We start from the raw sequence: 22,959 nt of genomic DNA, 5'->3' as shown, positions 1-22,959 counted from the left end.
TTGGAGGAAAATTTGCTAGAAACTTTTTATTTATTCCACGGATTTTATTAACTTCTATAACAAAAGAACTTCTATTTATTTTAAAGAGAAAGCAATTTCTAATTTGTCTTGCCTTTTCAATAACAATAAACAAATCTCAAGAACAATCAGTAAAGCATGTTGGTTTGGATCTACAACAATCTATTTTTGTCCATGGTCAACTTTATGTAGCACTCTTTCAATGTACTTCCTCCTATTCTATCAAGATTCTTCTTCCTAGAAATGACAATTTAAATTCCATACTGAATATTGTTTTTCCAATAGTTTTAATTAGATAAATATAGATAATTTATTTTTTGTATTTTATATTTGAATTTATTTATTTATTGACTTTAGTACATCTTTGAATATATAAATATATTTTTTAATATAATATTTTTTTATATATTTTCACAAGTAATTTCTTAAACTAAATTAACTACTTTTTTGTATAATATCAGCAATGTGTTCGCTGCATGCATGTGTCTTTGTTTTCATCAAAAGTGTTGAACAATTTGTTTTCATTAAAAGTGTTTTCTGAGTTTCAACGTTTAAGTATCGCCGCATGGCAGATCTGTATTCTAAATATCAAAGTATTCAAAATCGGTAATGACAATCGGATTACGGTAAATACGGTCAGAATGTCATTACGGTAATTCTGTAAGCATTGTTTTGCATTGCTCATCGCATTGTGCTTTTTTACTGAGTTTATAGCTTGAGATTGTTGCCTGATAGGATTGAGTGTATGTGCAGATTGAACTGCTGAATTTCAGGCAAAGAGTGATACTTATCTACGTATTGATTCTTGCTGAATTTAGTAGTGCAAGAACGCCACAAGGAGTTGCCGCTGCAAATTGCGCTTCATGATTGCTGTTGGCATGTATATTTTTGAATTTGGAAATACACAATTGCAACGTGAGCTGCCACTATTTGAATGGTAAATTGGCAAACAATGCAGTCTATGTGTTTGCTTTAAATTGATTCAAATTGCTTCGAATTGATGTGCTTTGAATTGATGAGGTCAGCGGCATGAACAACGGGAATGTGCATGGCATGCCGACGCAGCAGTGAGCGAACTATTTGAACATACACAATTTTAGTCGTAACAGGTTATATACAACGGCACCACTGAAGTGCCGGCACGGCAGGGGTCCTGATTTTTTCGACTGAATATTCTGAATTCATATACTGAATTACAAGCATATGAACAGTATTTTGAATTACAAGCATTGTTAAATTACGTTTTTGTGTGTTTCTAGAGATGATGAGTTTCCATCCATTGCCTTTGTCAATGACTGATCCATGACGAGGAAGCGCTGGAGGTGGAGTCCACAGTGGCACTGAACTCTTCGTTGTCGATGCCGTGAACTGGCAGGAGCTGAATTCCACGACATGGTTTGGGTTCCATTCATGCACCCAGTCCCAATGATTGGTGTCTGAAGGTCTCGACGCCGTGGTCGCCTCTGTTGTGATCAACATCTGGTCTTCTCCTCTCAAGTTGCATGATTCGGTGTTATTGCATTGCAACTGTGGCAACTGCGGTAGCAGGGATGGAGAATCAAGTTCCCACTTTGTACATATATCCAACCACTTCGGATCTTTTCCACCAAAAACTGTGCACAGTACGACGTGAGAAGTTTGACAGATCAGGAAGAGTGAAAGGTCTCACACATTTCATCTCTATCCACAGAGCAGTAAAAAAAAATGTGCGGCAAGGCAATAGGAGCCAATAGCATACAGAAACAAAGATTAACGGCAAGTTTCAAATGTGTCTTTAAAACTTCATGGACAAGGAGGCACACCCAACAAGTGACAGCCCACAATATCACAATTTCCGACAACAGCGTGCAAAGTAGTGCAGCAATTGGTCCTCCACTGCATCGATGCCCCCGTTTACTCTGTTCGCTCTCTGCACACGGTGGCAAACTTTGAAAAGCGCATTCGCAACAGACTTCCAGTACTGGCTAACAAATGAGTGAGACATCGCCAGAATACAGAACAAGGAAAGAGCGAAGAAATACACCTTGACTGTTATGAAAAGCCTTGAAAAATGTTGTCGAGGTTTGCATGAGTAAGGAAATGTCGTCCCTTTCGAAGCCGTAGGCAGGCGTATTATCATCCATGCTGGTTATTTGTTAACACAGAACTGCATTGGAATATAATTCTTTTCTTATTGATACAAATACTAGTAATGAAACTTGAATTTATTTCACTCAGAATGTCTTTGAATAAAAAGATTTTTTACAGATTTACGTGCATATCTTTGTTTAAATGAAACACAAAAGAGACAGAGAGTACATGGGCATTGAACCAGCTGGGAATAGGTCTTTTTTCACGGAGATCATCAATTCCATCTCTGACATTAAGTTTTCTAGGAACAGTTTCCGTGACAACGACACCGGTTCAGCTAATATACATACATGAAGTGATTAATAAATTAAAATAGGTCCAAACACACTATTTATAAAATTCTAACAAATATTTTCTAATCAACTTGATGGATTCTACAAACACTTAAGAAATACAATTAAAAATCAACCAAGGCGTCTTTAAATGATATATGCCCACTAACATATATTCAGAGCATAAGGATATTTTCATAGTACCTACCGATTATATTTAGTAAGTCACACTCTTGAGACACAAAAAACTAGACCAGTAACATCATCCAAAAAAATGCATGCAGACAAGAAATTGAGATAGAATAAAGTGATGTTTCATGCAATGCAAGTGTACTTAATATAGGTCACCCCAGTAACACCACAACTGAGTAATAGCAAAGTATCGAACTTCAAAACATGGGACTAAGAAGACCTTGTAGTGACTGCATGAATACGTTGAATGTTAAGTAAATGTAGAAGGCCGCATCCCTGCTATCCTGTTGTACCAAATACTGTACACTCATCTAATGAAAGGCCAGATGCATGATCGCAATGCTTCCGAAGGTGATAGAGACATTTGACACTCAGGGGACTCGTTTTACATTGCACATGAAACATGAACAAGGAGCATGAAGGCCCACATCCTTAGAACCTCTGGAAAAGGCAAGTCCTGCACTTGATATCATGGACTGAAAAAAAATGCCGTCAACTGAGAATTGTTTGTTCACAACTGTGAGCTCATAGCTTCTCCTTCTTCGCTAGTGCCTCACCCTTAAGCTCTAATCGGGCAGTCACAATGTAACCGGTACCCACCTGAATAAATAAAATCAAAGAGAACAGCTTAGTATATCGACAGACTTAGTTCCCACTCACCATTTTAAATCTTGAGAAAGGTTAAGAGAGAAAATCAACCGTTATTATTATGAGTACAAATGCCATCCACTACAATATCAATGACAAATACGTAGATATTCACATCAACAGCAGACCAAACCTTGAGATATTCAGATCAATAGCGGACTGAGGGTGGGTCATACACCAAGCTGTAGGACAAGTCTAAGAGTTTATTACCCAAGAAAAAGTATTTTGAGAAAGGGACATGTCTTAAGACAATAGTGTAAAAGGCAAAACATATTTTAATAAAACGTGGTGCGTTTCTTGGACAAGCTCTTGGGTTGCCATATCAAGAGCAGTCCCACAATTATAGTTGAGGTAAAATCAATTTGCAACAAGTAATGCCATATTCACAGCCACATCGTTTATCATACATCTTCAAATTTCTTATGTCGTAGTTGATCATTCACAAAGACAACCCAACTAGCAACTTTTACCTTCCCAATCATATAGGTGCATTTCTCTAAATACAGAAAAAAATGTCATTTCAACCTCCAAAGACCTGTTTCTAGATAGGTTTTCACAGATATAGATAGCAGGAAAAAGAGAAAGAAAAGATAAGCACCTGACAATCCTTCAAACAACACCGCTCCTGCAAATTCGCATTACTGCAGATGATAGAGTTCTGGATGGTACATCCATCCTCAACAGTCACGTAATCCATTACCACCGAGTTCATGATTTTCACGTTTGAACCGATGCGACAGTGCCTGCCAACGACTGACCTCTTCACACTGCACCTCTCACCAAGGGTGGAGCCTTCTCCTAGCATACACTGAGGGCCCACAGTAGACTTCCAACCCAATTGTGACGTTTCATGAATGACATTATTGTGGGAAGAAACTTCATAGCCTGTCAGATGGATTGCTTCTCCTGCAATCTCTCTGTTCATATCGAGGTATGCCTGACACCAATCAAGTAGGGGTTAGAAGCAACCTCACTTAACTTTGAGAGATATCGACAGCCCTTAGTATTGCCTACAAAACAAATGCATTCATGAACGTATCAAAGAACTAATTATCAAAATCGGTTAACCTTGATCTAGTGTTCCTACATGCCACAGGGTTACATTCAAGACGTACCTGCAAAGAATTAACCCGCACGCAGAATTTGCCTTTGCTTGCAATATAAGTACAGCACTTTAGCGGCGATGAAGAAGCTGTAGCACGATGCTGACATTGGGAAGACCGAAGCAACTGAGCAAAAACTTCCGTGTCTGGAAGTGAAGGCGGATGTTGATTGTCCTTATCCTCTGCAGGAGATCCCACCGTTGTCGAAGGGACTCCTAAACGCAGTTGAGTTCTTACCAGGTAAGGAACCAAATCTTGCTTGATGCTCTTTATAGTTGGTCTAGACTCCAGAACACCCTGAACCAATAACCTGTTGAAGGCATATAGATGGGCGTCCACAAGATCTGTTCGAATTTCCATGTTTCCAACAGCCCGAAGTAGGCTGCGTCGCACTCGCAAATCCCGCTCAATCTATATTGAAGGGTTAATAATCAGTTCTAAAAGTGATATGTCACGATTTTACGACAACAAATCATAAAAAAAATAGAGATAAGCCTTACGAGACGATAAGATGGCACTGCCTCAAACAGAAAGCCCCATGTCTCTCATGTACACGTATAGACTATTCGACAGAGAGAGACGAAACTAACTTAATCCTAAAAGTGTAGTGCCAGTACTATTCCAAGTCCATACTTTTGATGAAAAACACTTGGTTCATCGAGAAAATAATTCTTCTGACATATAAAATATGACAATTTTCACATTAGTCCTCTACACCTCCTTAACAATTGCATCGCTTCGTAGACTTGCAAGCAGAAGCAGTACGGGGGTAGAAAAGATTACCGGAGCAAAACAGTCGCTAGAGAATGAGAGAGCGAGAGAATACACAGGATGTTTTCACACTAACCTCCGCGCCTGGAGCTACATACAGAAGATGCTGTTGCGTCGAGTCCAAACCAATAATATCCGACACAGGCTGCAGCTTAATCTTCTCACTACCAGGTTCAGATGAACCAAGCAACGCACGGTTACACAGCAACGCTGTGATTAAAGCTCCCTGTCGTCGATGTGTAGCTGCCACAGCCCCAATAGGCACATCCGAGACAAGATCCCCGCTCACCACCAGGAAGTCCTCTGCCGTCAAGCGGTGCATGACAGACCTTAAGGCGTCAGCAGTGTCGGAATCCTCCGGAGCAGCAATCACCTGAGTAAAATGTTTGAAGGACTCAGTAACGGACATTAGGGTTACAAAATTAATTGCAACATCATAAACGTTCCCCTTACAGAGAAAGAGGTGAAGAAAAAGATGGGTTCAAACACAGGATGTAACTGTTCTCAATTTGCTAGCTTCAAAAGCGCGAAGCAAACGAGCAATGCGACGCAACCCATTAGATGAAGTTAAGGACATAAGGAAAACAATAGGAAAAAGGGGTATATAATCACACCTCAACACGAAGACGATCGTGGACGGTCTCCGCCACCCAATTACTAACACACAGCGCAGCGTCTTCTCCAGCGACCACAAGGATAATTTCCTTCAAACTGCTAGTCTCCAAGAGCTCCAGTACATACGACAGCACAGGCTTGTTGCCCAGCGGTAGCAACGCCTTGGGAACATCTTTCGATACCAGCGGATGGAGCTTTTTGGAAACCCCCCCGGCGAGCACTACCACCTGGAAATTCATAGCTGAACCCATTGCTTCAAATGGTGCACCACGACCGCAAGAATCAGCAATTTAATCGTGCTAAACCTCTCAAACAGGCAACATTGAACAACAGCAGCACCACCCAAGATAATGCCAAATGATGATGCCAGAAACAAAACCCTCGTTCAAATGGATAAACTGATACGCCTGCTCAAGGAAATCAGCAGTAGACCTAGCATTTGAATTTATAAAAGAAAATTGGATTACACATTAGTTGAGAAAAAATCACACACGCTATCAAAATTTCAAGAGCAAAATCAAAAATAAAATGCCGCTTGAATTAAATTCTGTAAACGACTCAACTCCTGCGAACGAAAACCAGTAAATGAGCAATTTAACCCTCAAAAACATTTCCTCTACAGATCAACTCCATCAAGCCAACCCGAACCTCAGAAACCCTAAAATGTAGCAGAAGAAGAGGATGAGAGAAGCGAGGGTGGAAGCTAAGATACTTACTCCGAGCAAGAAGCCCTGCTGATCCGACTGTGTTTTCCTAACACTTTGAAAGCACTCAAAAACCTACATTAAAAACAACTCGAACCCCTGTTTCAGCTCCGCTACTGCGGTGGATGCCCGGAGAATCCCCTCGAATAGTCAATCACTGCTCCATGGTACACAAACTACGAAATCTAGGTTTCAGTGCAGGCAAGCCACAGCACAGTTGCGAGAACTTGCGTCACACTCAAATAACGAAGGAAGGATGTTATGAATAAACTTTAAGAGTTGACATGTGGCCGCTCTAATCCCAGTGTTTAAGGTGACGTCAAGTTAACGAATTTAATCTCACTTCTTTCATGATGCTTATGCCTCCCTCTTAGGAACTACCGAAGTGCCGGACTTGCTGTATCAATTGCTGTTTACCCTATTGGTCAACATTGTGCTCAAGCGTCAAATGCTGCGAGGATGATAAAGGATCTAGGTTTCAAGACGGCAACTTTCAGCTAGCCGAAAACTATTTTGTAGCCTTAGAGCTGAAACGTGCATGTCTGGGAGCTGAGCCCTTCTGTAGGAAATGATGTGCCAGTGCAAAGATACGTGGCATTCAGAGTGTCAAAGATTTCACCTCGAAGCGTGAAAAAATTCCAATGTCATTCAGGAGTCAACAGCCGCAACAGGACTAACGTTTTCGTGTAAAAGCATTGTGACGAACCCGTGTTTGGAGGTGTGCAGAGATGTAAGTGTGGTAGAGACGAAGAATTTTTGGAAGCGGAGACGATAACGAGGGAGTTACCAACGTGTTTATGAGCAACGGCAGCTGGTGACGAGAAGAAGAGTCATTCATGATTACAACCTGCATCCATTGCGCGCACTTGATAACTACATAGGATGTGACAGATATATTCACCAAGGATTATTTAGGAGAATATGTTAAAAACATCCACGGCTTCCTCGGTGCTGGGGTAATCTCTGGAGCAGTTAAGTTTTTTTTTTTCACCTACCCTAATGAAGCCGAGTTGAACGGTGGTAACCAAAAATCGGTATCTCAAGGATATTATTGTCCGTGTGGTGAACGTAAACACGAAGTCTACGGTCGAAAGTCGAAATAAATACGCATCTCAGCCAAGTATTGAGATATGAAGCACATGAGATATTGAGATATGAAGCACATGAGATATTGAGATATGAAGTATCTGAGAAATCAACCCATTCCCAATATAATGAAAAGAACAGCACCAATTCCAATACGATATTCACGAGTAACAAGACTAAGAATCTACTTATGTTCATTGGCTTGAGCAGCAGAAAAATACGTAAAAGCAGATGCTGATTGCTGCCGAACACAGTTAAAATGACCAGAATTTAGGCCATGATATCTAAGATACGGCTCAGGTAATTTACACATCATTCCAGTTCCTTATTAGTGCAACATTCCAATAACGTTGCAAAAATGAAGACAAAAGAGCACCACCATCAAGAACGGATTAGTGTATCGCAGATTAGCATCCACTCTCAAAGATCCTTAACTCGCACAACCTTGGAAAATCCCCTCCGAAAAAATAGCCATCAACCTCTTTAAGCTTCAATAAAAGCTAATCTACCTCAACGGCAAACGGCGTAAAATCATCAGCAAATCATCCATATAAGGGTTAATGCTATCTGTAGATCATTCCTGATCATTATCTCTCACTTGTGTCACGGTTCATACTCCAGAAATTAGCAGCACTAGAAAGACGAGGGTCACCATCAACGTCGCAATGTGAACATTTTGTGAATTCTACCGATTTCTAAAAACCTCGATGACTGGAATGAACCGAGCCACACAAATCTATTTCAACGTTTAGGCAGGGCTTGGAGCCACTGCAGAAGAAGGGGCAGCACCATTGGGTTGTTGTCCATTGTACATCATACCGCCCCTGCCTCCACGTCCACCTCTACCACCGTAGTGACCGTTAGGTCTAGGATGAAAACCTCCAGGCTGCTGGTCATAAAACTGACCACGTCCGCCATTGGGATACATGCCGCCTCGTCCTCTACCACCACGCCCATTATTCATGTATCCTCGGCCGCCATTCCGACCACCCATTCCTTGGTAACCACCTGGCATACCTCGTCCTCCCCTTTGAGGACCCCCCCCACCCTGTTGATGGTATGGCACGCCGCTTCTGCCACCAGCTTGTGGTGGACCCTGCTGATGGTGAGGGTAGTGATGATGATGAGGCGGTGCTGGGTGCTGGGGTTGGGCATCGCCTCCTGCGACCTCCTCGGTTTCCGGCTCCGAAGCTTGAATCTCTTGAGTCTCTTCTTGACCTCCAACGTTAGATTCCTCATGAATTCCATGACTTCCAAACTGGCCAACCCACATGACCAGATTACTTCACACGAGTGACCATTTAACTAGCACACGTTTAGAAAGCATTCACAGGACAGAAAACCCTCTGTTTAGAGTGTAGCAGAATTGGAATATGATATCCTAGGACAAAAAAATTCACTTCTTGGACGGAGCAACCTACCTGCGGCATGTCAAAAGCTGGCACTGTGTTATCAGTCATAAAAATCAGAGGAGTTGAAGTAGGTGGAACTCCATTGGTTGCTGATACTCCGAACTCATAGATTTGTGGCACAGGTGCCTGTGGCTCCTGCGCAGTTCCCCATCATTCTCAAAATTAAGGTGAAAATAAGGGTTCTGTAAATATCTCACATACATCACTCTTTACTCCAACCCTAGTCGGGAGACAATACTACCATTTAAGCTGAGAAAATAAGATATCATATGGGAATAAAAAGTCGGCAAGAGGGGGAAAAGGCGTATTCAGTCATGATTGAGCATGATCAATCACCATGACGTCTTATATCCTGAGACAAACACGTACCTGGGGAACATAGTACGCGGGAGGTACGATGTGATCCACATCCTTAGTGGGAAGATACTGACCCGCAGCGCTAGCGGCGGCAGCAGCCGTTTGCTGACTCACAGTTTGCAGCTCAGGTGTCATCGTAAAATATTCAGATGAAAGAATTCTGTTCAACCTTTCTCTCAGTCGTGAGTCTGCGATGAACAGTCAAGGAACCCTGCATAGAAAATTGCGAAACCACATTGTGGCAGGGAACTGCATTACTACACTCCCCGAAAGCTAGAGTATAAAAGGACCGAGATCAAAATGAGCATTTGGAAAGGATACAAGAGGTGTGGCTGTCCAGTTGAATGGCGAGATCCGAGTTCCGCAGCCATTGTCTAGCATGCTCAATGCAGCGTTGCAGGGCATCCCGATGCGACAATGTTTCATTCGGAGGCCGAGAGGTCAACATCGATCCAAACAATGATAAGGCGTCTAGATCAGCTTCAATCAGGGGCGTGGTTGAGTCATCCGTAACAAAATCGTACGATAGGCAAGAGCTCCTTTCATGTACCCTTGTCCACATCAGAGAAGGCGCCTCACCTTGCGATCTCACATCAAACAGATGTGAAAAATACAGAAGCTTCAACAGGTCTGAAACGTCCCCCTCTGAGAACACATTCTCAGGGACGACACTTTCACTCACCCTCACGAAGCTCTCCTTCTCCACCTCTGTAAGCTTCTCCTTTTCGCTGTCAGTAACATCCTGACTCTGAGTAGCAGAAGGGTGAGCTTCGTGGGCTTCGTCAGAAGTGCCAATCCCGCTTCCACTCCCATGAGCCTCCACGGGCTTTTCCGCCTCCTCACCCACACAGTTCCCGGCCTCCGTGCGAGGTTCAGAATCCACATTGCCCGCAGCCGCAGACTCGTGCTCACCTTCGCACACACTCTCCTCCTCCTGCTTCCGCTCCAACGTAGCAGCCAAAAGCTCTTTCTCCCGCTCCGCCACCTCCTCCTTGACCGCACTGATCAATGGTTGCCGCAATTTCTCGTACTCATCAATCAAGGCTGCGATGGCTATTTTCGTCTTAAGCACATCCTCCTGCTCCTTGTTCACGGTCTTCCCCTGCCTCTTGTTCTCCTCTATCTGCAAGATCCTGTTATACTTCTTTTTCAACGCGCGCAACCTCTTGCTCATCATCGTCAATACGGGCCCATCCTTAGGTCCGCCGATGTTAGCATACCCCTCGTCAGCGTGAGCTCCCTCCAGCGCCATTGCTCCCGACATCTAGACGCCACGCCACACTTCAGCCGCCGCACCCCCTATCCGCCTCCGATGAAACACCCCAGCCGCCACACTGCAACGAAATAGGAACCTCAAAGCTCCATATTCGACGCCATCTACACACAGCTGCAACTTTTCACAACCCTGCTTTGATCCCTCTACGCTACGAACATCACCACAAGGTGAGTGAACCTAGCCAAGCATGCGAGGAACAAGACGAAGCGGAGAAGGAGAGCTGGCAATGGAAGCTCATAAACCCTAATTCCCCGATAAGAGAACGAATATGGTCTGTATGCAGGATACCATTTCCGCGTTCACACGAAAGCGAAGGGGCTCAAAATGTCAGTATTCGCACTTCTCACTGCCGACTGGCATGCGCACCCGACATTGGCTAATCTTCGTTCCGCTTCTTTTGCTGACACAGATTTTTCCGCATCTTCTTCATCCTCTGGATATTTCTAGATCCATGGAGCCTCTTGGACGAGGACGCTTTGGGTGGACATGCCCTCCGTTCCGTCTATTATTAGTTGACGCAGATTAGTACCGGCCCCCGATTCTCGTCGGTACTTCTTCATTGCAGAGATGCTGTGAAGCTGAGATGGGGACTTGTGTGGTTGGAACGAATACCCTCCTCCATTAGGGTTTCGTTGAAAGTCTCGACGAGGAACTTACTTTCGCTGGCAATATGAACCCTAATTTGACTTTTCGACGACTTTGTGATGAAAAAAAAGAAAATATCATTCGTTGGAGAGGGAGGTAAGTCAATGTGGTTGTTGGGTGTAATTTACTTAGTTTAGTCATTAATTTGAGATACAAACCTAGATTATATCACACTTCTTTAGTAAGTCCTTATCATTAATCAACTAGCATGAAGTAACTTTCAGATTTGGATATGATGGGTCCCACTCATTATAATGACTTGTAACGAAACCATTTTAAAATATTAAAAAGGCGAAATTATTTAGCCTCTCATACATGGAAACTTGGAAAACAATTGATGGGCATGTTATTTTGTTAAGTATTTCAATAAATATAATTGTTACCATTATTATTATTATTATTATTATTTTGACATCTTGGATTAGAAATTTTGAAATGATACTGAAAAAACATTATGCAGTAAAATGTATGGAAGGGTTTACATGTAGAAGTTCAAATATAAACATGATATTACAATAAATGGTATTGAATAGAATTCTAGAGGATCACAAAAATACAGCTTTTTATTGATAGCATCTTCAAAGTGATGAAATAACATAATGCAAAAAATCAAAAATTTATTTGGAACAATTAAACTAATACGTAAACATTGTCAAAAACTAGTATCGGGTCATTTAGTTTGGTTACATGAACATCATGTTAAAGCCAGTCATTGAGGTGTAATAAACAACAATATAATACAGATGAATGCAAGGAGAGATGAACACATGGAAACACACATTATTTTTATTTTAACTAAACATTCAAAACTCAAAATCAAAACTCCCTATTTTAATGGACACATTTTAGTAAGTTTTGTATTAGTCCTTGCTATGATCTGAAATTATATAATGACTGTTTGTTTAGTTCTAATTTTAAATTTTTGGAATAATAAAAATGTCCTACAACTCTTTTTGGCATATTGTTATAATAATCAAAAAAATATAAAATATAAAATATAAAACTATGGATAAAAACATTCATCCTTTTTGTTAATTCAGTAGTTTATTTTAATAAGAATAAGTTCTAGTGGCAATAGCAAAAATTGTGGTAGCATTATCCTACGTAAATATAAATATATATATATATATATATATATATATATATCCTACATATATTTAAAATATAATTAAATATAATTAATTATGATCTTGACAATTGATATAAAAAATTTAAAATCTTTAGACATAAAATCTACACAAATTACATGGATTACCAAAGTATGTATAAAAATAATTTTTTTGAGATATAATCTAATTTTTTTAAACTATAAAAATATAAATTTATAAAAAATAATAAAATAGATAGAATTTTAAGTGATTATTAATGATTATAATTAATAATATATATTTAATGAGTGATACTTTATAAAAGACATTATTAATAATATTTGCTTTGATGTATATTGTAGTGTAATTTGTGGTACAATAGTAGTAATTTTTTTTATTAGTAGTCTAACTTAATGCATATTGAAAGCTTTTTTATTCAATTTTTAAGAGCTTTTAGTTTTATAGCCAATGAGTAGATAACTAACTCTATATAGTAAAGATACAAAAAAAAAAAGTTTTTGCAAAATTGTCAAACAATCTTAATATTTTAAGGTAGCCAATTCTAAATACTTAAGCAATGAAGATGTTAAGGTCTATTTGCTTAACTATTGCACAAATGCAATTATTCTTACTCTTAAGGCCTTGCTATAACTTATAACTTAACCTTTTTTTTTCACTTACCACCATTCTATAATAAACTATATATAAAAAATCATAGACCTAATCATTATCTCAATTGTTTTAATGATAAGTACATTTTTATTATAAGTGTCTTATTTTCTAGTGAAGTATATTGTTCTTGCCAACTCAACTTTGTACAATCAAATATAAATCTTGTATTTGTAGCATTGATTTGTGTAATTAGGTTTTGTCTCTTATTAGTCTTCTTAAGTACAACTAATTTAACTATATCAAAGTTTCAATTATTAGTATAGAATTGACAAAGTGATATTAAAGCTTTTAATTGTTCTTATATTTAGAATATCTAGCATTGCTAAAATAAGAGATCTCTAAATAGATGCCAAAAATGTGGTTGAAAGATGAAGTCTTAGTTGAAAAGTTCTTAATGTTGTTTAAATATTATTTGAATAAGTTGTCAATGACATGAATTAGACAAAATTTTGAAAAGACAATACTCTCTTTTGTCATTGAAACAATGTAAGCTATCAAAATATAGATTATTCTACCATAGAAAAATTACTAGAATGACTACTTCCACTTATAAAGAAATAGGAGAGTTTTGAATTAAGATTAAAACATAAAAAAGATATTGTCAATATTGAAGATGGTCTTAGTTTTGTCTTTATATATACTAGCTACTAAGAAGATATTACAAAAACTTCTTTGAGGCCACAAGGCTTGTTTCTTAAACAATATTTTGTAAGTTACTCTCAATGAAACTTCTAAAAAGTATCAAACTTTTAGAATAAGTTTTAATAGCTAAGTAGTATATCTATAATTTTTAAACATCTAATTTATGTCTAGGAATCTTCTTCAAATTATTTTATAAAAAATATTATGTAACAAATATATTTTTATGTACTTCTACTTATTTCTATTTTTTTTAATTTAATATAATAAAATAGCCATCTATTATATTATTTATATTTTTTATATTATAAGTTTCAAATACATTACTTGTATATATTACATTAGAAGTATCTATTACATTGTTTGTGAATGAATTCCATAATAAACAATAAAATTTCTTTATAAGTTGATGAAATTTAAGATTTGTTAGATTATGATAATAAAAAATTTTGACCTACGTTTTGCACAAAGATGGTTGATATGTCACTCTAAACATTAATAATGTTTTGTAGTAAGACAAAAATACCACCTAATTATTTAATAATTATTGAGACTTTCATAATTACTTTTAAATAATATAGTTTGCATTCCATCAAGTATAGTATCTGCCTCCAATAGTATCATCAAGCATTAAAGTATTTTTTAAGATTGTGCTAATATATATACTATATTTTTTAATAATTTTTTTTTAAAAATAATCTCTCTTTATGATGTCTATTATAATATTGACGTCATTTAAGTTCAAAATTTTAAAATGTATTATTAGATAATTTTAAAAATGACAATTCTTAAGATGAATTTGTTTAATATTAGTAATCTATGTTGCAAAATAATTTTATAAGTTCATTCTTGAACTTATTTTTCCTTAATTAATACCATCTTATTATCAATGGTGAGTCATTAATTTTGATAGATATTATCAATAAAAAAAAAAATTGAAGCATTTGTAAACTTATCCAATGGATCCCATATTCATTCACTAATAATATATCAATGCTAATGCATAAGGTATTCTAATTTATTTTGATGATGCCTTAAATCTAAGTCTTCTTCCACTTCAAATTTTTGGTTATTATCTATTTTAACATGAGTTGGTAGTAATTTCTTTCTTCATAATATATTTATTATTGTATAAAGCTTGATTATAGAAACATAGAATATTAGATAAGTTTTTTTTTTTTTTTTTTTTATTATTATTATTAAAGTAATTGTAATCAGCATAAAAATATATCAATCTATTTTTAAATAAAAATAATCTAATTTTATAAAAATTAAACTTATTACATGATTGAGTATAATAACAAAGTAATCATATCTTAACACCAACTTTAAATCAATGTTGTGAGTGTGTGTTTTGTTTTGTTTTTTATTTTATTTTATTTTATTTATTTATTTATTTATTATTTTTTATCTTTCTTTTGTTGAATCTTTATTATTATATGATGCTCAACTATTATTTGTATTAAATATTTTTCATTATATTTTTAATTTTTATAAAATTATAAGTTTTAGATTATAGATAATATTTATAATTAGAAAAAATAGATTTAAATGAACTACATCAAAAAGCAAGATAAAAATGTTTAAATAAGAAATTTCACTAGCCATATTATTTTCTAAGACAATAGATAAAATTATACACAAAGTTTGATAAAGACATGCTTCAATAAAGCTTAACAACAATTTAAGATATATTTTTGCATAAAACACTTAAAATTCTTGTAATTGGCATTAAAAAAAATAAGATTACAAGCACTTTGTAGGTGGTAATACCATTCTTGAAACAAATCTGTTGTACTAAAAATTTCTCTATTCTAGATCTTATAATTAATCTTATTTATTGAAAAATAATGACATCTATTACTTGTATCACTTTGTGATAAAATTTCACTTGGTGTAAAATATATTAGATTATATATATATATATATATATATATATATATTTATATATATTGAATTGGCTTTGTAAGATTTAATTAACATAAAAAAGAATTTATATAAAATTTGTTTTTAAATTTTAAATTTTTTCATCTATGCATTTATTTTTATTCTATTTTGTATGTAAAAATTAACTATATAAGTAGAGCATCAATATAAAAATAATTTTTAATATTTATTTAATGATATTTTTAAAAAATATATTGTTTTAGATATTATATTTTATTTTCATTAAACTATCTAATTAATAATTATTTATAATATCTTAGAATTACTTGAATTTTTTGAAATACACATTTTTCCATCTTATCATATAATCTTCTATCTATATATTCTTTCAAAGTATCAAGTTTCTTCTACAAGTTATAAATTGGTCTAATTATAATTGAGTTTCTTCTTAAAGATTAATTACATAATCATAAGATTGATGTTTTTGCAATATATTTATATATATATTTTAAAGAAATCTTCATATTATTTATATTATTCTGAAATTACATTGTAACTTTTATTTCAACAAAGACTTGATATTGAATAAATGACATATAGATATCTTTTTTTTGCAACTTGCATAGATTTTTTAGTTCTAAAAAATAAGGTTTAAAATGATCTTTTAGTATTTGGACTAAATCTTAAAAGCTCATTTGGAAATTTCTAATTGATATGTAGATTATGTAATCTAAATCAATAAATATCAAATATTTTTAGATTTGAAGGTTAATAAATAATATTTTAGACAATATTAGATACAAGTTTTTTTAATGTTATTTTTGATAGCTTAATCTATTCTATAAAATTCTCAAATATAAATAATCATTTATGAATAAAATTTATTAGAATTGATGAATTTTTTTAATAATATAAATTTTTATTACAATAAAAAGTACTTATTTATAATATATACTAAGGCTTTGATGTTTTGAGTTGAAAATATACAATTTGAGGTTATAATAATTAAAAAAAAGCTTGAAATAAGGTATATGAATTGGTAGTAGTATGAAGCCTATATTTATTGCTTGTTGTCTATAATTATTAATTAAAAGATTCATACTACAAGTTGATAGCTTTTTTTTTAAAAAATTTGTATTTGAATTTATGCTTAAAATATTCAATTCCCTTGGTTTTATATATTAGTATTGTATTTAATATTATTTATTTTATAAAATATAAAAATTATTTTTATAAAATAAAAAATAATTAATTTATATTTATATTTATTTTTTTGATATTAATTATCTAAATTTAATTGTATTAATTTATATTAGTCTTATTCTTAATGAATAGATATTAGAAGGTATAGAAGTTGTTGTAATAACTTCAATTATCCCTTTGCAATCAAATCTTTGTTTTAAATGCATTTAGGAATTAAAAGCTCTTAATTGAATGTCCTAAAATCCTACTTGGAAATCAATATTAATTATTACACATTGAAGTTCAATTAAAGTTATTATTCTATTAACTATTTAAGATTCATACATCTATTTAATCAATATTTTTTCCAAGCCATGCAATAATGTCATTCCAAATTTTTTATCTACTAAATATATCACATTTAATTTAAAAAAATTATCCAAAAATTACATCAACCTAAAAAAATCATCTATTTATTTTATTATTTATCTAATATAGAACCTCTACATCCTTCTTAATCTTTCATCCAAAATTAATCCAAATAAGAACCAAAAGGATTTGACACTTCTAAATTTGTTGTTGCACTTATCTTTACAAATTAAAGCACCATGGTTATTTTAATTTCTAAATTGAGTCTAAATAGTATTATTAAAAAGAACACTTAAGATTACATCTACTTTCTAAATTTTACATTTAAATTTGATTGTATATCTTTGAGCATCAAAAAGCTCAAACTAATATCTATAACCTTAATTAATCTAAAGGTTGAAATTCAAGATCATGTTTGATAGCCATCAAATGATTCTTTAAAATTAGTCAAATCAACTTCACCTTTCTATTCAAAACATATTTTTTAATAAAAATGTACTATTCACATACCTTAATTCATGATAATTTATAATAATTATGAAGATTAGATACATTGTAGTTTTGAAATAAATATAAATTATTCTTAAATTACTTCTAACTTACTTCTAACATACTTATGATATTATTTTTTATTATGATTAGATTAAAAAAAATCTATTATTAAAAAGAGATGGAAAAAAAATAAGATTGAATCATTTAATGATTTATTAATTAGGCTTCTATATTTATAGAATCAACTATTTAATACTATTTTTGAGCTACTAAATTATTTTTATAAATTTTATTTAATATTATCAAAAAATAATCTTTAATATTATCTTTTTATTCATATAAAAACTTATAAATTAGAGTCTTATTATTTTGATCTATACAATTCATAAGTTATTAAAATTTAATAATATAGACGATAATCGAATGTGATCCATGTGACAAAGATTAGAGTTTAATTTTTGGTATTCTTTTTGAATTACTTTTAAATAGAAGTGTGACTATAAATCTTATTTAAGTTATATCATCAAGATATTAAAAAATATATATTTGTAAGAATAATTTAATTTATTATGAAAACTTTAAATTTTTTTATATTCTATCAAACTTCTTTGTTATTTTAATCTTTGACTCTTTTATACTTATAATTGCAAGAATTTAAAAATTTACTTATATCTACTTCCTTTATTTTTATAACTTCTTAATATAAACATTAAACTTTATTATTGACTTCTTACTTTGGCATAGAAATAGTACTTCTTTACATGAACATACATATTTATTCAATAGTTACTTAAATAATATGAATAGATAGAAGTAGATAAAAGTATATAAATTTGATAATTAATTATAAAATAGCTTCTTAGAAGCTTTATATATGTGGCATTTCCTTTAAGCATGTCTATAAGTGATTGATAGGTTAAAAACTTGGTCATGTATTGCACATGTTGGCCACTTATGGTACAAGTAGGACATGTGGCATACATATGTGAAGCTTCTTGTGTAAATTAAATACATACTTTGCAAGTTGGACATGTATCAAAGGTCCTTTAGAACATCACGGTGTATCTTGTAGTTAAATATTATATATAAAGGTAAAAATGAAGCCATCTTCACTCTTGTCAATTCTTTTTTTGCTTAAAGTTTAGTTTTAAGAATCTTTGATTTTTTAATTTTTATCAATTGTCATTATAGTTTTTTCTTCAATATATATCATTTTTTTATTTATATTCTTTAAATTCTTGTTCTTAATAGATTGATAAGATTGGACTCACAATATTAATTTTTTTTCTTGATATAGATTAAGATTACTTTTATATTTATTTTTATTATTAAATAAGAAATAAATATATTAGAAATTATAGATTTTTTTTTATTTTTTCATTGTATTATTATGGCAAAGCTTATAAAAATAAAGGATGCAATGATATATATATAAGATCAAATGAAAAAAACAATACTTGCAATGCATCAATTCAATTTATTCTTATAAGGAGCAATAAGATTGACAAGAAATAAAGATATAGAAATGATTAGAGCTGCTTCAACATCTATACCAAATCATGTTACTTTTACTTTTTTAGAATATTATTCAAGTATTAAAAAAACCAAGAATTTATTTGTTTGAGAAGTTTGATGGCATAAGATCAAAGTTTTAAAGATTTATTAATTAAATAAAATTAGTGATTAAAATTTAATGTCAAAGCTATTTAATTCTAAGATAAAAAGTTAGGTTTATTAGAATACTATTCTCAAATTTTAATTTATCATAGTTTTTATCTCTTTTAGAATAATATTATTATATTATATGAAGTCTTATTTAAAAATATATTGAACACTTACATATGGAAGGTAATTTAGGAATTGCAATAAGAAGCTCCTAATAATTCTAATAAAATTTTAAATAAAATTTTATTAAACCTTAACAATTATAATAAAATCTTTATCGAATTCCAAAGAAGTCTAAAAAAAATTATAAAAGAAAATTAAAAAAATCCTAAATAAATTATAAATAATTTTTATAAAAAACATAAAAATCTTCACAAAAATCTTAAAGAAATAATAAAGAAATATTTAAAAAATATTAAAAATAAAAATTCTAAATAAATCTCTAGTAAATTCTATCCAAATCTTATTCTAATTCTATATAAATCTTAATGAAATATTAAGTAAATCTTAACCAAATTCTAAAAAAAATCTTAATTAAATCCTAAATCCTAAATCAAATCCTTATCAAATTCGAAATTCAAAAAAATTCTAATATAATCCTAATTAAATCTTAAATTCTAAATAACTTTTTAATTAATTCAATAATAAATTAAAATATCAATAATTAATAATTTAATTATATATTTTGACTCAAAATTTGCACACATTACAATTACTTATTGAAGAAATAGAACTTTGAAGTTACAATACATAGCATCAACAAGGTTACACACAAAGAGAGTATGGAATAAGATATCTCTCACTTCCAACACCCAATACTTATAGGTTGTGGTTGTTGCCTTAGAAGACAACTTCTACTCTTTGACTTTTATATACATGATCGTATGTCCTAGGATCTTTTGGCATCTAACGTACCTCGAAGATATCCTATAGTCTTTGGATGCTTTGGCATCTTACTAACCACAAGGATATCCTATGCCAAACACTAATTACTCTTACCTAGTCTTTGAATATTTCCTAGTTCATACTTTATTCTCTTGATTTCGACTTTTGGTCCTTGACCTCGTCCTTTATTGATAGGATGCTCTTTTCATATACTAAGAGTCAATTCTTTGACCATTAGCAACTTACTTAAGGTAATATTCTCTATAAGGTAACTTATTTTATTTTTACTTATTTACTTCAATACTCCTAATTTGTTATTAGTCAAGGGGCTTTCAATCCTAAAGCCTTTGTCAACATATGATGACTATCCTTTATTAATGCTTTTGTCAAAAATCAGTAAACATGTCTTCCATTGTACAATACTTCATATCAATCACTCCTATTTCAATCTTCTTTCATATAAAGTGATATTGAATGTCAATGTGCTTGGTCCTTAAATGATGTTTTGGATTCTTTGCACAAGGAAGACATCTTTGATTGACACACTTCATTAGAATTACTTCTATTTGTACTACTCCAATGTCCTCCAAAAGTTGTCTTAGCCATATTGCTTCCATTGCACTATGTACTCCTCTTCCATTGTTGACCTTGTAAATATTAGTTGTCTTTTGTAATTCCATGAAATTACTCCCACTTCAACAAAGAATACATATTTCATTGTTGACTTTCTATCATTTACATCTCTAACTCAATCCAAATCACAATAACTATGCATAGTAATGTTATCACGTCTAAGACGTAATTTGAAGTTCAAAGTACCTTTTAAGTACCTTATGATCCTTTTGATGGTTGTTCAATGAATTAATCTAGCCTTTGATATGTATTGGCTCACAACACTCACCGTATATATAAGATCTACCCTTGTGCCAACCATTATATATATTAATGAGCCCACTATTGCATTGTATGGAACAACTTACATTTATCCTTCAACTTCAGCAAATTCTTCTTCTGTGAGCTTCATCAACTTTAAATTGGTCTCCAAAGGTGTTCCAATAGGCTTATACTCCTCCATATTGAATCATTTCAATACCTCTTTAATGTACTTACTTTGGCTCATTGTAATGATCTTCTTAACAAGATTTCTCACAAACTCCACTCGTAAACAATAGTGAAGCTCTCCCAAATCATTCATCTCATATTCTTTTTTTAACTTTATCTTCAATTAATCCATCATCTTCATAGTATTAATTGAGATAATCAAATCATCAACATAGAGGATAACAATCAATATGAACTCATTTGATTGTATCACATATAAGAAATGATTAGCTTCACTCCTTAGAAATCCTTCATTCACAAAGAATATATTAATATGTTAGTACCATACCATTGGAGATTGCTTAAGCCTATACAAGGATTTCTTCAACTTACAAACAAGGTCTTATATGCCATCTTCAATAAATCCTTGAGGTTGATCTATGTAAATGTCTTCTTCCAACTTTTCATTCAAGAAAGTTGTCTTTCCATCTATTTGATGCATCTCCATATCCATTGCTGCTCCAATTGCCACAATTATTCTAATGGTTGTGAATTTAGCCATGACAATAAATATCTCATTGAAATCAACTTCAGCAACTTGTAAATATCTTTTGACAACCAACCTAGCCTTGTATCTCACAACAATATCTATTGCATCATTTTTGATTCTAAATACCCACTTACAACCAATTGAAGCTTGATTTGATGGAAATTGAGTCAATTTCCATATTTTATTTTCCATGAATAATTTATATTCTTCTTCCATGGCATTCTTCTACTTCATAGCATCTGTGGACTTCATTGCATCACATAAACTCAATAGATCAACAAAGAATACAATATTAGCATATTTTTTACTTACTTGAGGAAAGATGTGGTTTTTCCACTATACACCAAGTTGTTTTCGATCTCTTAAAAGATGTCTCCTTTTACTTGATAAAGATTCACCTTCATACACTCCAATAGCTCTTACTATTTTTTTTTTTATTTTTTTTTTTCTTAAAACTTGTCTCTTCATACTTAAAGGTTGATATTCCTCATCTCCATCATCATCTTCAACATCTTGATTGTCTTCATTTCTGATTTTAGTAAATGTAGGCACTTCATGATTTACCTTCTTTGATTCTTTATCTTGATTTGAGATTCTACCATTTTTACTATCATCATCATCTTCTTCTTTCATTATTGGATTTAAAGATGTATCCATAAACACACCATTACTCCTACTTGGACACATTTTCAAGTGTTCGCAAGTATTTTTGTACTCCAAAAACTCTACATCATGATTTTTAATGATTTTCTTGGTTTTTAAACATATGAGCCTATATGCTTTGGTACCTTCACAATATCCAACAAATATACATTTTGTTCCTTTTGCATCAAGTTTGGATCTCATACAAGTCAATTTCTTTGCATAAAAAATGCATCTAAAGACCATCATGTGTGAAACATAAGATTTCTTGCCACTCCAAGCTTCTTGTGGAGACATTGATGTGAGAGCACTTGTTGGACATCTATTCCTTGTATACACTACATTGATCACAACTTCTACCTAATATTCATGTCTAAGGTTTTGTGCATGAAGCATACTCCTTACCATCCCTATAATGGTTTGATTTGCTCTTTCAACAACTCCATTTTATTATAGAGTATAAGGAGTAGAGGTTTGTATTGCAATGCCTTGATTTCTCAAAATTTCATCAAAATACTTTGACATGTACTCACTTCTATTGTCCATATGCAACACTTTCATCTTGTATTCTCATTGCTTCTCCACAAGTACTTTGAATTCTTTAAATCTTGAAAAATA

General features: G+C 32.9%; 3 protein-coding genes across 5 annotated transcripts; all 3 read right to left on the bottom strand.

Moving 5' to 3' along the window:
- Positions 1-1,375: 1,375 nt before the first annotated feature.
- On the bottom strand, positions 1,376-2,275 carry LOC112293177 (uncharacterized). 2 transcript variants are annotated; one of them, XM_024542339.3, is made up of 3 exons: positions 2,042-2,275; positions 1,821-1,927; positions 1,376-1,631 (listed from the first exon to the last, which is right to left on the bottom strand). In XM_024542339.3, exons 1-3 carry the CDS (start codon positions 2,139-2,141, stop codon positions 1,512-1,514), a joined length of 327 nt encoding a protein of 108 aa, XP_024398107.1. In that variant the 5' UTR covers positions 2,142-2,275; the 3' UTR covers positions 1,376-1,511. The 2 variants fall into 2 exon arrangements, with proteins under 2 accessions (XP_024398107.1, XP_073395672.1); XM_073539571.2 differs by having other exon boundaries at positions 1,626-1,927.
- A 437-nt stretch (positions 2,276-2,712) lies between these two features.
- Positions 2,713-7,056, bottom strand: LOC112293175 (uncharacterized). 2 transcript variants are annotated; one of them, XM_024542337.3, is made up of 6 exons: positions 6,466-7,056; positions 5,749-6,002; positions 5,211-5,507; positions 4,376-4,774; positions 3,859-4,197; positions 2,713-3,212 (listed from the first exon to the last, which is right to left on the bottom strand). In XM_024542337.3, the coding sequence occupies exons 2-6, from the start codon at positions 5,998-6,000 to the stop codon at positions 3,138-3,140; spliced, it is 1,362 nt and encodes a 453-aa protein (XP_024398105.1). In that variant the 5' UTR covers positions 6,001-6,002; positions 6,466-7,056; the 3' UTR covers positions 2,713-3,137. The 2 variants fall into 2 exon arrangements, with proteins under 2 accessions (XP_024398105.1, XP_024398106.1); XM_024542338.3 differs by having other exon boundaries at positions 5,749-5,990; positions 6,466-6,935.
- Positions 7,057-7,757: 701 nt separating this feature from the next.
- Positions 7,758-10,810, bottom strand: LOC112293174 (uncharacterized). Its single transcript, XM_024542336.3, has 4 exons — positions 9,630-10,810; positions 9,321-9,496; positions 8,961-9,086; positions 7,758-8,797 (listed from the first exon to the last, which is right to left on the bottom strand). The coding sequence occupies exons 1-4, from the start codon at positions 10,570-10,572 to the stop codon at positions 8,288-8,290; spliced, it is 1,755 nt and encodes a 584-aa protein (XP_024398104.1). The 5' UTR covers positions 10,573-10,810; the 3' UTR covers positions 7,758-8,287.
- Between the last annotated feature and the right edge of the window lie 12,149 nt (positions 10,811-22,959).

This window comes from Physcomitrium patens, chromosome 16 (genome assembly GCF_059467195.1).
Source record: "Physcomitrium patens ecotype Gransden chromosome 16, ASM5946719v1, whole genome shotgun sequence".
NCBI lineage: Eukaryota > Viridiplantae > Streptophyta > Bryopsida > Funariales > Funariaceae > Physcomitrium > Physcomitrium patens.
The sequence above is the reverse complement of the archived record's forward strand: the minus strand, read 5'-3'. Positions and strand labels throughout refer to the sequence as shown.

Coding starts and splice junctions, on each gene's coding strand:
- LOC112293177 (XM_073539571.2), bottom strand. CDS start 2,141: ATGGATGATAATACGCCTGCCTACGGCTTCGAAAGGGACGACATTTCC. Junction 1,928..2,041: donor GGCTTTTCATAACAGTCAAG/GTGTATTTCTTC, acceptor CACCGTGTGCAG/AGAGCGAACAGAGTAAACGG.
- LOC112293175 (XM_024542337.3), bottom strand. CDS start 6,000: ATGGGTTCAGCTATGAATTTCCAGGTGGTAGTGCTCGCCGGGGGGGTT. Junction 4,775..5,210: donor ATGTAGCTCCAGGCGCGGAG/GTTAGTGTGAAA, acceptor CCTTCAATATAG/ATTGAGCGGGATTTGCGAGT. Junction 4,198..4,375: donor TGCGGGTTAATTCTTTGCAG/GTACGTCTTGAA, acceptor GATTGGTGTCAG/GCATACCTCGATATGAACAG.
- LOC112293174 (XM_024542336.3), bottom strand. CDS start 10,572: ATGTCGGGAGCAATGGCGCTGGAGGGAGCTCACGCTGACGAGGGGTAT. Junction 9,497..9,629: donor ACTGGACAGCCACACCTCTT/GTATCCTTTCCA, acceptor TGTTCATCGCAG/ACTCACGACTGAGAGAAAGG. Junction 8,798..8,960: donor CAGCTTTTGACATGCCGCAG/GTAGGTTGCTCC, acceptor TGGGTTGGCCAG/TTTGGAAGTCATGGAATTCA.